The following is a 12,010-nucleotide window of genomic DNA, read 5'->3' as shown; positions in this document are numbered from 1 at the left end:
TCAAAAATGGGCATCTGAAATGAACAGACATTTCTCAAAGAAGTAAAAGTAGCAAGGAAATACATGAAAAATGCTCCACATCACTTGTCATTCAAGAGATGCAGATGAAAACAACACTGAGATTCCACCTCACCCCACAAAGAATGGCTGCTATCAAGAAAGCAACCAATAACAAATGTTGACGGGGTTGTGGGGAGAAAGGAACCCTTCTCCATTGTTGGTGGGAGTACAGACTGATGCAACCACTGTGGAAATCAATATGGAGATACCTCAAAGAGCTAGGTCTAGAGGTTCCATTTGACCCAGCCATCCCTCTGCTGGGTATCTTTGCAAAAGATTTAAAAGAATCATACCACAGTGATATATGCGCACCAATGTTTATAGCAGCACTGTTTGTAATAGCTAAAACTTGGAAACAGCCCATCCGCCCATCTGTTGGAAACTGGATAAAGAAGATGTGGTTTTTCTATAAAATGGAATACTACTCAGCCATAAAGAATGAGAAATTAGAGTCATTCATAGGAAAATGGACACATATTGAGGGTATACTCTAAAATGAAATAAGTCACACATGTATAAATAGCGAATAGTTTCTCTAATGTGAAAAACTATAATAGTACACAAGATCCGAAAGGGATAATTAAGAATGTAAAATAGGAAGAAAAGGGCTAAAGGTGTAGGGAAAGGGGGAAGGATAGGGGCAAGGAAATAAGGGAAAAGAAAAAATATGAGAAAATTAAATAATGGAAATAAAGAGTTTGTTAATGGGGAGGGGAGGAGGGGGTGAAGGGAGGGCAGGGACAAGGGGAAAAAATGAGAACCAAGACCAGTCACGCAAAGGTACAGGATCCCAGTAATGAATGTAACTGTATTGTAGACCTAGATTGTACCAATAAACTCAATTAAAAAAAAAAAGAATGGGATGCTGGGATTGATTCAAGGTGTGCTAGGATTAAGAGTGCCCCACCCAAGGTGTGAGTGCTAAGCACTCTAAGGGTAGGTAGGCTGAAAGGATATAAGGGACAGAAAAAGAGTAACTGCTTGCCGCTTGCTTGCTGTTTGCTGCTTGCTACTTCACTGCTAGCTGCCTTCTATTCCTGCTTGGTCATGGACTGCTTTTCATCTGTGATGCCCCTCTGCCTTCATGGCCAACTATGAACTGAAACCTCTACAAACTATGAGTTAAAATAAAACCTTTCCTCCTTTAACTTTGGGTGTCAGGTATTTTGTCTCAGCAACAAGAAAAGTAACTAAGACAGGAATCAAATGAATACAGAATAATAACTTCATGACGCTGCCTAGATACTTAGCTGAGATTCCAGGAGAAAAATAACATCTCTAAGCAAACAGAAACCCAGAACTTATTACCACAACATGCATGTTCAAATGGAATAACTGCCAAATTATTTCACATAGCTTTTAGTATATAAAAGTACAACTTTGAGTATTCAGGAATGGTGGCACACACCTATAATTCCAGCACTCCAAAGGCTGAGGCAGGAAGACTGCTGAAAGTTCAAAACTAGTATAGGGTATGCAGTGAGTTCAAATCTATCCTGTACAACATAGCAAGACTGTCTCAAAGATTTTTTTCTTGGGCCAGGGGTTTGGCTCAGTGGTTCCACTGCCTGCCTGGCAAGTGAAAGGGCCCAAGTTCAATCCCCGGTATCAAAAAAAAAAATTTTTTTCAGTCATTTTTTAAAACTGTAACTGGACTTTTACTTCCCCTAAGTAAAAAGAATAATGAGAAGACACTGCCTACATGCAGACAGGAAAAGAGCTAAAGATCATAACCTAACATTGCAGTTTTAAACTTCAAAGTAACACATCTGTAAAGTTAGGGAAACAAGAAGGCTGAGTCTCTATGAACAGCTCTGAAAAGGAATTTATCTGTTTTTAAAGCTTCTGATTTAGAGCAAAAGTTGAAAGCTTCTAGAAGTACTCAGAAGAAAAACTATGCAATGTTAATTAAGCTACGGATGAAAATATGCACAATTTTGAAGGGTAAAGACCTTCAATGGCCCCATAGGCAATGCACTCACCCAGCTGACATCTTACAAGTTGAATCTCAAAGATATTAATTAGACAAGCATAAAGTAAAACAAAGACAAGTCTTCAGATATATTCTGCTCTACACAGATTCAGAAAGAATAGTAAATATTAAAAAATAGTCAGGGCTGAGCATTTAGCTCAGCAGTTCAGTGGCCTGCCTTGCAAGCGCAAGGACCCAAGTTCGATCCCCGGGACCAAAAAAAAAAAGTCTACATACATCTAAATCCTATGAGGAAATGAGTTTATAGCTACTATACTATATAAAGCAGTTCTATTTAGCAGAAAGAATAGTTAGAACAAAACATTTTTCTTAATAAAAAGAAGCACTTTACAACAATTATGAATCCTAACTGTAGTATGAGCCTCAAAATAACCTCTGACATTGTCCAAGAAAAGAGGTCACTTTTTTAGACACAAACTTCCAAAAGTCCAGCATTAAAATGAATAAGAAGCTACACTGAAAAAAAATCCCATTATTTTCCAACTGGAAAGGATTCAAAAGAAGCAAATTTTGGTTTAGAAGTCAAATAAAATGCTTAGGGTTATATGGGGAAAAATCAGTAGGAGACAGAACTAAAAACCAGACTTTCAAATGCTAGGTCCTCTTAATTGTTTTGATTGTGATGTTTTCAGAGGTGTGAAATTTCACCAATTGTACACTTCAAATACTGGTCTTACTGTAGGCTAATTAGACCTAAAAAAAAAAAAAATTAAGAATCACACACTATTGCCACCACCAATCCCTCTTCATTTCCACCCCACAGCCTTGTCATGAGAAGCAAACTAGTAAATATATTTAAAGACGCAGAATTGGGCTTGATGTGGTATACACAGCATGAACATTCCAGCTGCATTATCTTCACTGGCTACTAGAATTCTGCCAGGTCAACCAGCACAGGAAAATGTAATGGAAAAAGTGAGCAGGACTTGGAGTCCAGAGCTTCAGGTCATATTTCTGGCTCGTGGGCCACTCCTCCGAGTCTCCACTCTGTTACATGAGTTAGCTAGATAAGGTGATCTCTAAAGGGCCTTTCAAACCCAGACCAGGATAAGAGCTGTAAGATTGGAAAAGGAATGAAACCCTCAGGGAAGAACTACTAAGATTTAAGAACTAGCTAGATATGCAGTGATAGAAAACAATGAGTCAACTATGAACACAAAGTCTAAAACTTTGGATGACTCAAGATTTAAATAAAACAAGGAGTGTGTTGATCCACAGATACTATTTAATAAATCAGTAGGTTCTCCGTGGAATTAATATTCATAACTTTCTAGATCAAAATGTCAACTAGTACATTCTTTTGTTTTTTTGGTACTGGGGATCGAACTCAGGTCCTTGCACTTGCAAGGCAGGCAGTGGAACCACTGAGATAAATCCCCGACCCAACCAGTACATTTTAAATGTATCCAAAAACTGAAATATTTCTCACAAGATTATTTTAATGTTGTGTTAAAATGAAATCCCTATGGATAATTGTAATTAAGGATAATCATATTTAGTATATTTTAAAATATTCATTCCAAAGTATAAAATTTATAGAAAAAAATCAATATATTCATCAGTCACCAAGAGACCAATTTCTTGAACAACTGTTTTGGTGTGGAAAAAGTCTAACCCTAGAATCACATTGCTGCCTGCAGATGTCAAAGAAGAACTTGCTGATAAAACATCTTAACCTGTTTTCTCTTAGGAAATGACTTCATGAGGGGCTGGGGATTTAGCTCCATGGGGGAAAGCTTGCCCAGGATATATGAAAGGCTCTAGGTTCAATCCCTACAATGGTGGGAAAAAAAGTAGAAAAAGAAAATGACTTCATGTGTCATCTCTAAATAGCTGAACTCTCAATATCCCACCTCATGCACTATATGGGACACATTTCACAGCAGACAATAAATTGTTTTGCACCTTTAACTAGTCTCTAGAGAACTGTTTCATGTAGTGTGACATTTAAAGAATGCCTTAGTATATTGTGCTGAGGAACATATTTTTCAAGATTCTAATTTCATAGATGAGATTGGCTCTGCAGAATGATGCTAACATTCCACACACTCCAGTTCACTGTATTATACTGATGTTACATTCCTGGACAAAAATAAAGATCGTAGTTGCTCATAAAATCCTCTACTTATAGACTGAAACAAATCCTGCCAACCTTCTGATGATCCTGCAAGGGTAACATTTCACATATAGCAGCCTTTTCTGGACAATGAACAGTAAGTATTTCAGTTATAACTGACTGGTGAACATGTGAGTCAAATTCCAGAACAAAACATTTAAAAAATATAATTGATTATGAAATATTAGTTTAATACTATCTGCAGACCTATTTGGATATAGCCAACATATGTAATTGTCTACTCACCAATTTATAACTAAATAAAATGAAAAATGTTGTTGATTAGCCTAGAACAGCAATATAAAAAATTCTTAGTTACAAGGCAAAGCAAACATGCTGAAATATACTACAGAGAAGAGCTGAAGCCACCTAGGGCATGAGTCACTTAAGAGTCATATTTTCCAGACATCTAAGTTAACCTTTTCTATTTTAGAACTGCATTTTGACTCTTAGAATAAAATTTTCCCTAAAACATAGCATCTGATTCCTGCCTTTTAAAAAAATACATGAAGATGATATTTTAATTTTCTTTTAATATATAAGGGTCATTGTTATGAAGATTAGCCAAAAGATACGGTAAATATGTGACCACACATGCAGACTTACACTAAATATTACAGTTCAAAACCAATTTTGGGGCCAGGAATTTAGCTCAGGGGTTCCACCGCCTGCCTCGCAAGTGCAAAGTCCCAAGCTAGATCCTCCGTACCAAAAAACAAAACCAATTTTTTATAAAAGTATAATGAAAAATCACAGGTAATTTTATAACATCCTATGCAGTGTAAGGAAATTAACTACTACTACTTTTGGAGGAGGGAACTAGTCATCAAACCCAAGGCCTTTGCACTTAGCTACATCCCCAGACCATTTTTATTTCTTATTTTGAGACAGGGTCTCACTATGTTGCCTAACTGTCCAGACTGGGCTTCAACTTGTGATCTTCGTTACTCCACCTCCTCAGAGTGCCAGAATTATAGCCATGCACCACCACACTTAGCAAGATAACTACGTGTTTATAAAATTAATTAATAGACTGAATCCTTATGATATCTTCTTCCAAATACTTTCCATGTTTTCTAAAAAATCAACTTTGTTTATATTCTAATTCAACTCATCCTCAGCCTTGAAAACTTAACCCAATGTCATGCACTAGAAGTTTGTCCCCTTGCACTGTTTATTTATAGAGTGTATCTCAGTTCCCTTGAGAAACAAGTACTAGCATGAATGGGGAAAAGAGCCTACACAGTTCATTTTACTACAGATAGAAAGAGGACAATATCATGTCTGTAAGTGGGGCACCAGGACTTAATTTTCTCCAAGACTTATTTCATCTTCTGACAATGCCACACTTAAGCAACACTATTTAGAGAAGATTCAAAGTCCTATGTAGGATCTGTATAGAATCTATTTTCCCATAACTCCACTTTTTGAAAAACTCTTCTTCAGAAGTTAACTCAGACACAACTTACTCTTGAGGTGTAGGACATATGTTCCCAGAGAACAACAGTGCTTTTTTAGATGGAATTTTACAACTTTTCCCCCCAAATTAAATAAACTACAGATGTTATTATTTAACAAGTATATCATAAATACTTTTTTTCTAGACACTATTCTAACCGGAAACAAATTTTTAAAACTCCATTGTGAAAAAGCTTCTAACCTAGTGTTAGACCATCAGAGGCACTAACATGGTTCAGTTGGCTACATCTGCTCATAAAAATCTGTAGCCCAAAATCATTAAGCCAAAAATTTTACTGAAAAGAGAAATTGTTTATAGGTCTATTATTTAAGACATAGTATTTTTAGGGCCAGGGATTAAGCTCGGTGGTTGCGCCGCCAGCCTCACAGGCACAAGGTCCTGAGTTCCATCTCTGGTACCAAAAAAAAATTTTTTTTTTTAATATTTTTTAAAAGAATGAGTCCTTTTTCTTTTTCTTTTTTTTTTAATTTATTTTGAGCTTATGACTATGTTGGGTTCAACTGAGCAACCTGCCTCAACTTTCCAAATAGCTAGAACTATAAACACATGCCAACACGTTTGGGCTTAAATTTTTTTGTTGTTTTTTTCCTGGCACCGGGGATCAAACTCAGAACCTTGCACTTGTGAGGCATGCAGCGGGACCACTAAGCTAAATCCCCAGTCCTGACCTTAGATTTAATGGAACTAATTTGCTATAAGTCAGGACAGGATAATGTTATTTAATATATACAGGGTTTAAACTCTGGTGGTTTAAAATTTCCTTGTTTCGCCAGGTGTGGTGGTGAACACCTATAATCCCAGCACTGGAAAGGCTCAGGTAGTAGAATTGCCAGTCTGTTTGAGTTCGAGGCCAGTGTAAACTACAAAGGGAGACCCTGCCTCAAAAAGCCAAAACAACATTTCCTTGCTTGTTCCACAGCTTTATATTATCTAAAATCTTTAAAGACTATAAAGACCTGGCACAAAAAACAAAATGAATCAATAATTATACAGGCTGTTTAATACTTTTATTTTCTTTTTGAATCATGTATTGATTTTATCTAAGATATGTCTATATATTTCTGTCCTAGAATAAAATAAAAATTGGGAAAACAATATCAAACAATCGTGTGACTTAGCAATGTTAACTCTATAAGCCATAGTGCTTGCCCATGTTCTGGACTAGTTTGTTATGAGATAGAGAAACCCTTGAAGGAAACAGGGCCCAGAAGGGCAGCAGCTCCTTGCAATTAAACACCCGCAAAAAACTGAGACTTTTTTTACACCTTCATGAACATGCTACCTCCAAGTACAGATCATTCTTTTCCAGAGCTAACCACCTCTCTCCACCCCTTACAAACACATGGGCAGCATACCTGCACGCATTCAGGAGATACAGGCTTTGGAATTGGACACCGCTAAAGTCAAATACTATCTCTGTAACTGAAAAACTCAATACTAAACCCAACCTGATTTGTGTTCAAGTATTGCTTCACTACAAGAGATTTTGTTTTTGTTTTTATTTTGTTTGGCCAAGAAAAATGATTCCAAAAGTCTAGAGATACTGGAAACCAAGTATTAAGGTACTTAAGATTCTCTTCTTTTTCAGAATGCCTCCCTAGGAAACATAGGTACCTGCAACAAAGGCAGCAGGAAGCACAGATATGCATGTTTAGTTTATAATTATTTGGCAAACTTTTTTTCCCCATCATGTTTATCGGTACATTTCAGGCATACAATACGGTCACGTTCATCCCTGGGATCTTGAACCTTTACATGACAGGTCTGGGTTCTTACTGTTTCCCCATTTCCCAGCCCTCCCCTCTCTATTTACAAAGACTTTGTTTCCGTGTTTTTCCTTTTATCATATTTTTCCTTTTCCCTACCCCTCCCACTTTCCCTACTCCTTTACACATTTTCTTCTTATTTCACAATATCAATTATACATTTTGATCCTCCTTTATACTTTTAGTTTTTCACACCACAGAAACTATTCGATATTTACACGTGTGTGTTCTATTTATTTCACTTATGAGTATGGCCTCAGTGTGCATCCATTTAGCTATAAATGTCTCTAGTTTCTCATTCTTTGTGGCTCAGCAGTACTCCATTTTACTAAAAAAACACACATTTGGGGCCGGGGATTTGGCTCAGTGGTACTGCTGCCTGCCTCGCAAGTGAAGGCAAGTTCGATCCCTGACACCAAAAAAAAAAACAAAAAACAAAAAACAAAAAACAAAAACAAAAAAACGCATCTTTATCCAGTTGGTAAACTTTCCAATTCACATTTTAGGCACTTTTCAGTTTAACATTATATTTTACCTAAAAAAATGTGGAATTGCCTCCCAACCCACTGTCATCTTCAGTAAAATATATCTTCTAACACATTTTAAAAACAAAAACTAATTATAAATAGGATACAAAATAAATAATTTCTCATTCTGTATATAATCTATCACAATTTACAGTAGCTCCAGTTAGGTCTTTTTTAAAAAAATAAAGGAATATCCAGAGAGTTAGTTCAGTGGTTCTGCTGCCTGCCCCGTTAATGGCAAGGTCCCCAGTTCGATCACGGGTACCAAAAAAACAAATAAGCAAACAAAAATGAAATTAAAAAAATAAAGTTTGTGTTTATTTATATTTATTTTTATGAAATTTATTAGACTAAAAAAATATAGTAAATATTAAAATACTTTTAAACAATCTGTGATAAAATCATAGTGACCTTCACAGAATAAGTCACCTTTGTAAGTAGGTAAAGTAGGTAATATAAAAGAGACTGTCCCTTTTTTTTGTTTTTTGTTTTTTGTTTTGTTTTTTGTGAGACAGGGTCTCACTGCATAGTTGAGACTGACCTGGAACTCACTATGTAGCCCAGGCTGGTCTCATGGCGATCCTCCTGCCTCAGCCTCCCAAGTGCTGGGATTACAAGGCATGCACCACCACGCCCAGCTTGATTGTCTCTTTTAAAACACAAAAGATTAAAAAGAATTCTACACTCTGGTACCTAATAATTGTGATATTTCACAACCATAAAAAGAAGACAAAGAAACCATTTCAAATGAAAAGTCGTTATTACTTGCCAAAAAATACACTAAGGAATATTTCAGGCAAGAAAATGGAAGGGAGCTACACGTGCACATCAAACAATTACCTGCCGCCTACCTTGATCAATGCAGTTTTCAACAAGAGCAAAAAGCTGAGGTGAGCGCTCCTCAAGCAACTGCTGGTGAATATTCGCACATCTCAAAGTCCACCATGGCAAGCTCTAGAAGAGAAGCCATAGGTAAAGACACTTCAGAAAAAGTGTTTTCCTAATGTGTAGAGTCTGGTTTTTCCATTCATGAAACTGATGCTTCAATCAGCTAACCCACCCACTGCTGTGGTCCAACGATACCAAATCCACCTCTGTGTTGCCCATGAGCAATAACACCTCACTCCCATTCTCTGAAAGCACCGTTTTCCAGTTTGTTCAGCTGGGCTTTCTGATGCCATTCTGGACCGACTCTTTCCTCCATGAAAACATTTAGTGTCCTTGTCTGCTCTGCTCTGACCCTCTGGCACCACCGTGACCCAGCACCAACTCCAACAGGAAGCCTCTCACGAGAGCTCACTGTGGGGTGAGGGTCATTAGTTACAACTGCCAGCACACGGTGTGCACTAAGCACATCCTTCTGTATTCCTGTAGCTCATCCCTCAGCTTCAGTGCTGCTCACTATCTGTCCAGTAAGATGAGAAATCAAGTCTTACTCACCTTGGTACCCTCCTTAAAGCAAAGAACTTCAGACAAACTACAAGGAAATGGCTTGGATTCAAATATTTCCCCAAACTAGGACAATCCCATCACACCTTTGTGACACTTCTTCTGTGAAGCCTTCTCCTACTAGTGGACATGCACTGATCTTTCACTCTAACTTCTGACCAGTGCCTATAAGGTGACACCACCTGGACAGCACTGATTCTCCAAGGATTAGTTCTATCTGGACCACAAATTTTTGAAGACAGAAACTGCACTATACACTGACTTGACTGCTGCACAGAGCACAAAGTAGCTTTTGCTTTTACTCTCTTAAGCTTGTTCTTAGTTAATAAACACACACTTTTATTAGAAAAAAAAAAAAAGAGGCCTGCGGTGGCGGCTCACACTTGGAATCCTAGCACTCAGGAGACTGAGGCAGGAAGAGTGTTACAAGTTCAAGGACAGCCTGGGCTACACAGTGAGACTGTGTCTCCAAAAAAAAGGACAAAGAAACAAGAGCAAGCCAGTAAAAAATCATATATAGGGAAGAGTCACCTCTCTTCCACCAGCCCTGTGCTACACCCCTCCCCTAGAACAATTCAGGACAAAACCCTACAGTCTTCTAGACCTTTCTCTATGTGTACACAATCTCTACTGTATGTGTATGTGCAAACAATAACAGTTTTGATAGGCTCATTAAAAAATCAATATTAGGGCTGGGGATTTAGCTCAGTGGTTCCAGCGCCTGCCTTGCAGGCACAAAGACCCGAGTTTGATCCCCAGTACCAAAAAAAAACAAAAAATCAATATGAACATGTACTGATTTAAGAATTGTGTTACCTTGAATTGTATTACATGAAGGTGTAAGAAATTAATTTTCCTTTTTCAATAATAATACCTACTAATAAGACATCAAGCGTAATTAACAAAAGCATTTTTTTTTTTTGTACTGGGAATCGAAATCAGGTGTTTGCATTTGCAAGGCAGGCAGCGGAACCACTGAGCTAAATCCCTGGCAACAAAAGCATTTCTTGATTTCTCCTTTGATTCAGGGATCCTCCTCTAAACTGCCACACACCATAATTGCTACAATAATGATGCAACTACAAATGAATTTTGATTCTATGACAAAATCCTATCTAATTATTAATGCTGACTCTAAGGTCTGTATATTTCAACTCCTAAGCCAAAATCTTTATATAGAGGAGGAGAGTGTGAAACAAAAACAGAAAGCATAGAATATTGTTATGCTAGAATAAGGGTCTTTTCCTATTTGCCAAGAATTGAATAAAAGAAAAACTGAGGCATTAATAAAAAAGGAAAGTTGAGGCCATACTTTATAAGCAAATTTTTCATTGTTATGTTCTGTTATAGTAAGAATGGTCTGGGTGAGAAAGCACACTCAATGACCTCTTAAATGGCAGGGAGCAGCAGTATATTTTAGAGACAATAAATGCATGCCAACTCATTCAGTCTCACTCAGTATAATACAAAAGGAAACTGAAATTCAGAGAAACTGACTAGCATAAAACAACATAGTTATGACATGGCTTGGTCAGAAAACTGTGGTTTGCTTTCAAAGCCAAGATGCTTTTTATTCAGTATGAATATATTATTGCTTTTAGTGCACATTAGGGGTAAGAGAGAAGCACTTTCTTTACAACACCTGAGAAATACCATTATACCATAATAAACAACATGATACATTTCATAAGACTCAGACCACTCAAAAATTAACATACAAGTGGTGGAAGGCTTGCCAAGCATGTTCCAGGCCCTAGCTTCAATCCCAAGCACCACAAACAGTAATAATAATTAGTATGATTATTTAAAGGTTAAAAATAACTTGGATAAGTATACGATGCCTCTTCATCATTGTGTCCTCATTTATCAAAGAAGCCATTTTTTTGTTGGGTTTTTTTTTTCTTTTTTTTTGAGACAGGATCTCGCTATATAGTTCAGGCTGTCCTGGAACTCACTATGTAGCCCAGGCTGGCCTCTGAACTCAGGACAATCCTCCTGCCTGAGCCTCCTGAGTACTGGATTACAGGTGTGCACTACCACACCTGGCTAAAGCCAGTTTAAATGGCATCACTTAAAAAATGATATAGTAGGGCTAGGAGATTTAGCTCAGCGGCACTGCACCTGCCTTGCAAGTACAAGGTCCTAAGTTCAATTTCTGATGCCAAAAAAAAGATATAGTAAAGACACAAAGGAAAAAATTCGTAACAAAAAGATTGTTTCAGTTGAAAGGTAAGACTTCAGTCTAGAATGATGTTTGCATAGTGATGAAAACAGGGTTTTTCAGCAGAAGTCAAACACTGTTCAGCATGAGCCAAGTAACCAAGGTAGCTTGCTTTTCCAAGCCTACAAAGCTTTTCATCCGCCAACAGCTCACATATTTACTAATTCTCCTAAGCTGTTTACGGTTATGTGTTTTACTTTTCAAATGATCTTAATATATCGGTGAGGAAAGTTTTCAACTAACAAAAACTACAAGTGTATCATCATTAGTGACCACAGTCTGAACAGAAAGAAAATACAGGGCTAGGGGTTTAGCTTAGCGGCTCCATCACCTGCCTCGCAAGTACAAGATCCAGAGTTCAATTAATGGTACCAAAAAAAAAAAAAAAAAAAAAAAAA

At 37.3% G+C, this 12,010-nt stretch overlaps 1 protein-coding gene across 3 annotated transcripts in view; it reads right to left on the bottom strand.

The window, feature by feature from the left end:
* Positions 1-12,010, bottom strand: part of Ttc27 (tetratricopeptide repeat domain 27) — a 164,028-nt gene that overhangs the window by 138,985 nt on the left and 13,033 nt on the right. For all 3 annotated transcript variants that reach the window (XM_010645223.3, XM_010645231.3, XM_033763504.1), the window contains exon 5: positions 8,794-8,896. In XM_010645223.3, the coding sequence (XP_010643525.1) occupies positions 8,794-8,896 (103 nt within the window). The remainder of the gene's footprint in view (positions 1-8,793; positions 8,897-12,010) is intronic.

Source organism: Fukomys damarensis, unplaced genomic scaffold (genome assembly GCF_012274545.1).
Source record: "Fukomys damarensis isolate Sample0158 unplaced genomic scaffold, DMR_v1.0_HiC HiC_scaffold_2, whole genome shotgun sequence".
Taxonomy (NCBI): domain Eukaryota; kingdom Metazoa; phylum Chordata; class Mammalia; order Rodentia; family Bathyergidae; genus Fukomys; species Fukomys damarensis.
This window is presented reverse-complemented; position numbering and strand designations above follow the sequence as displayed.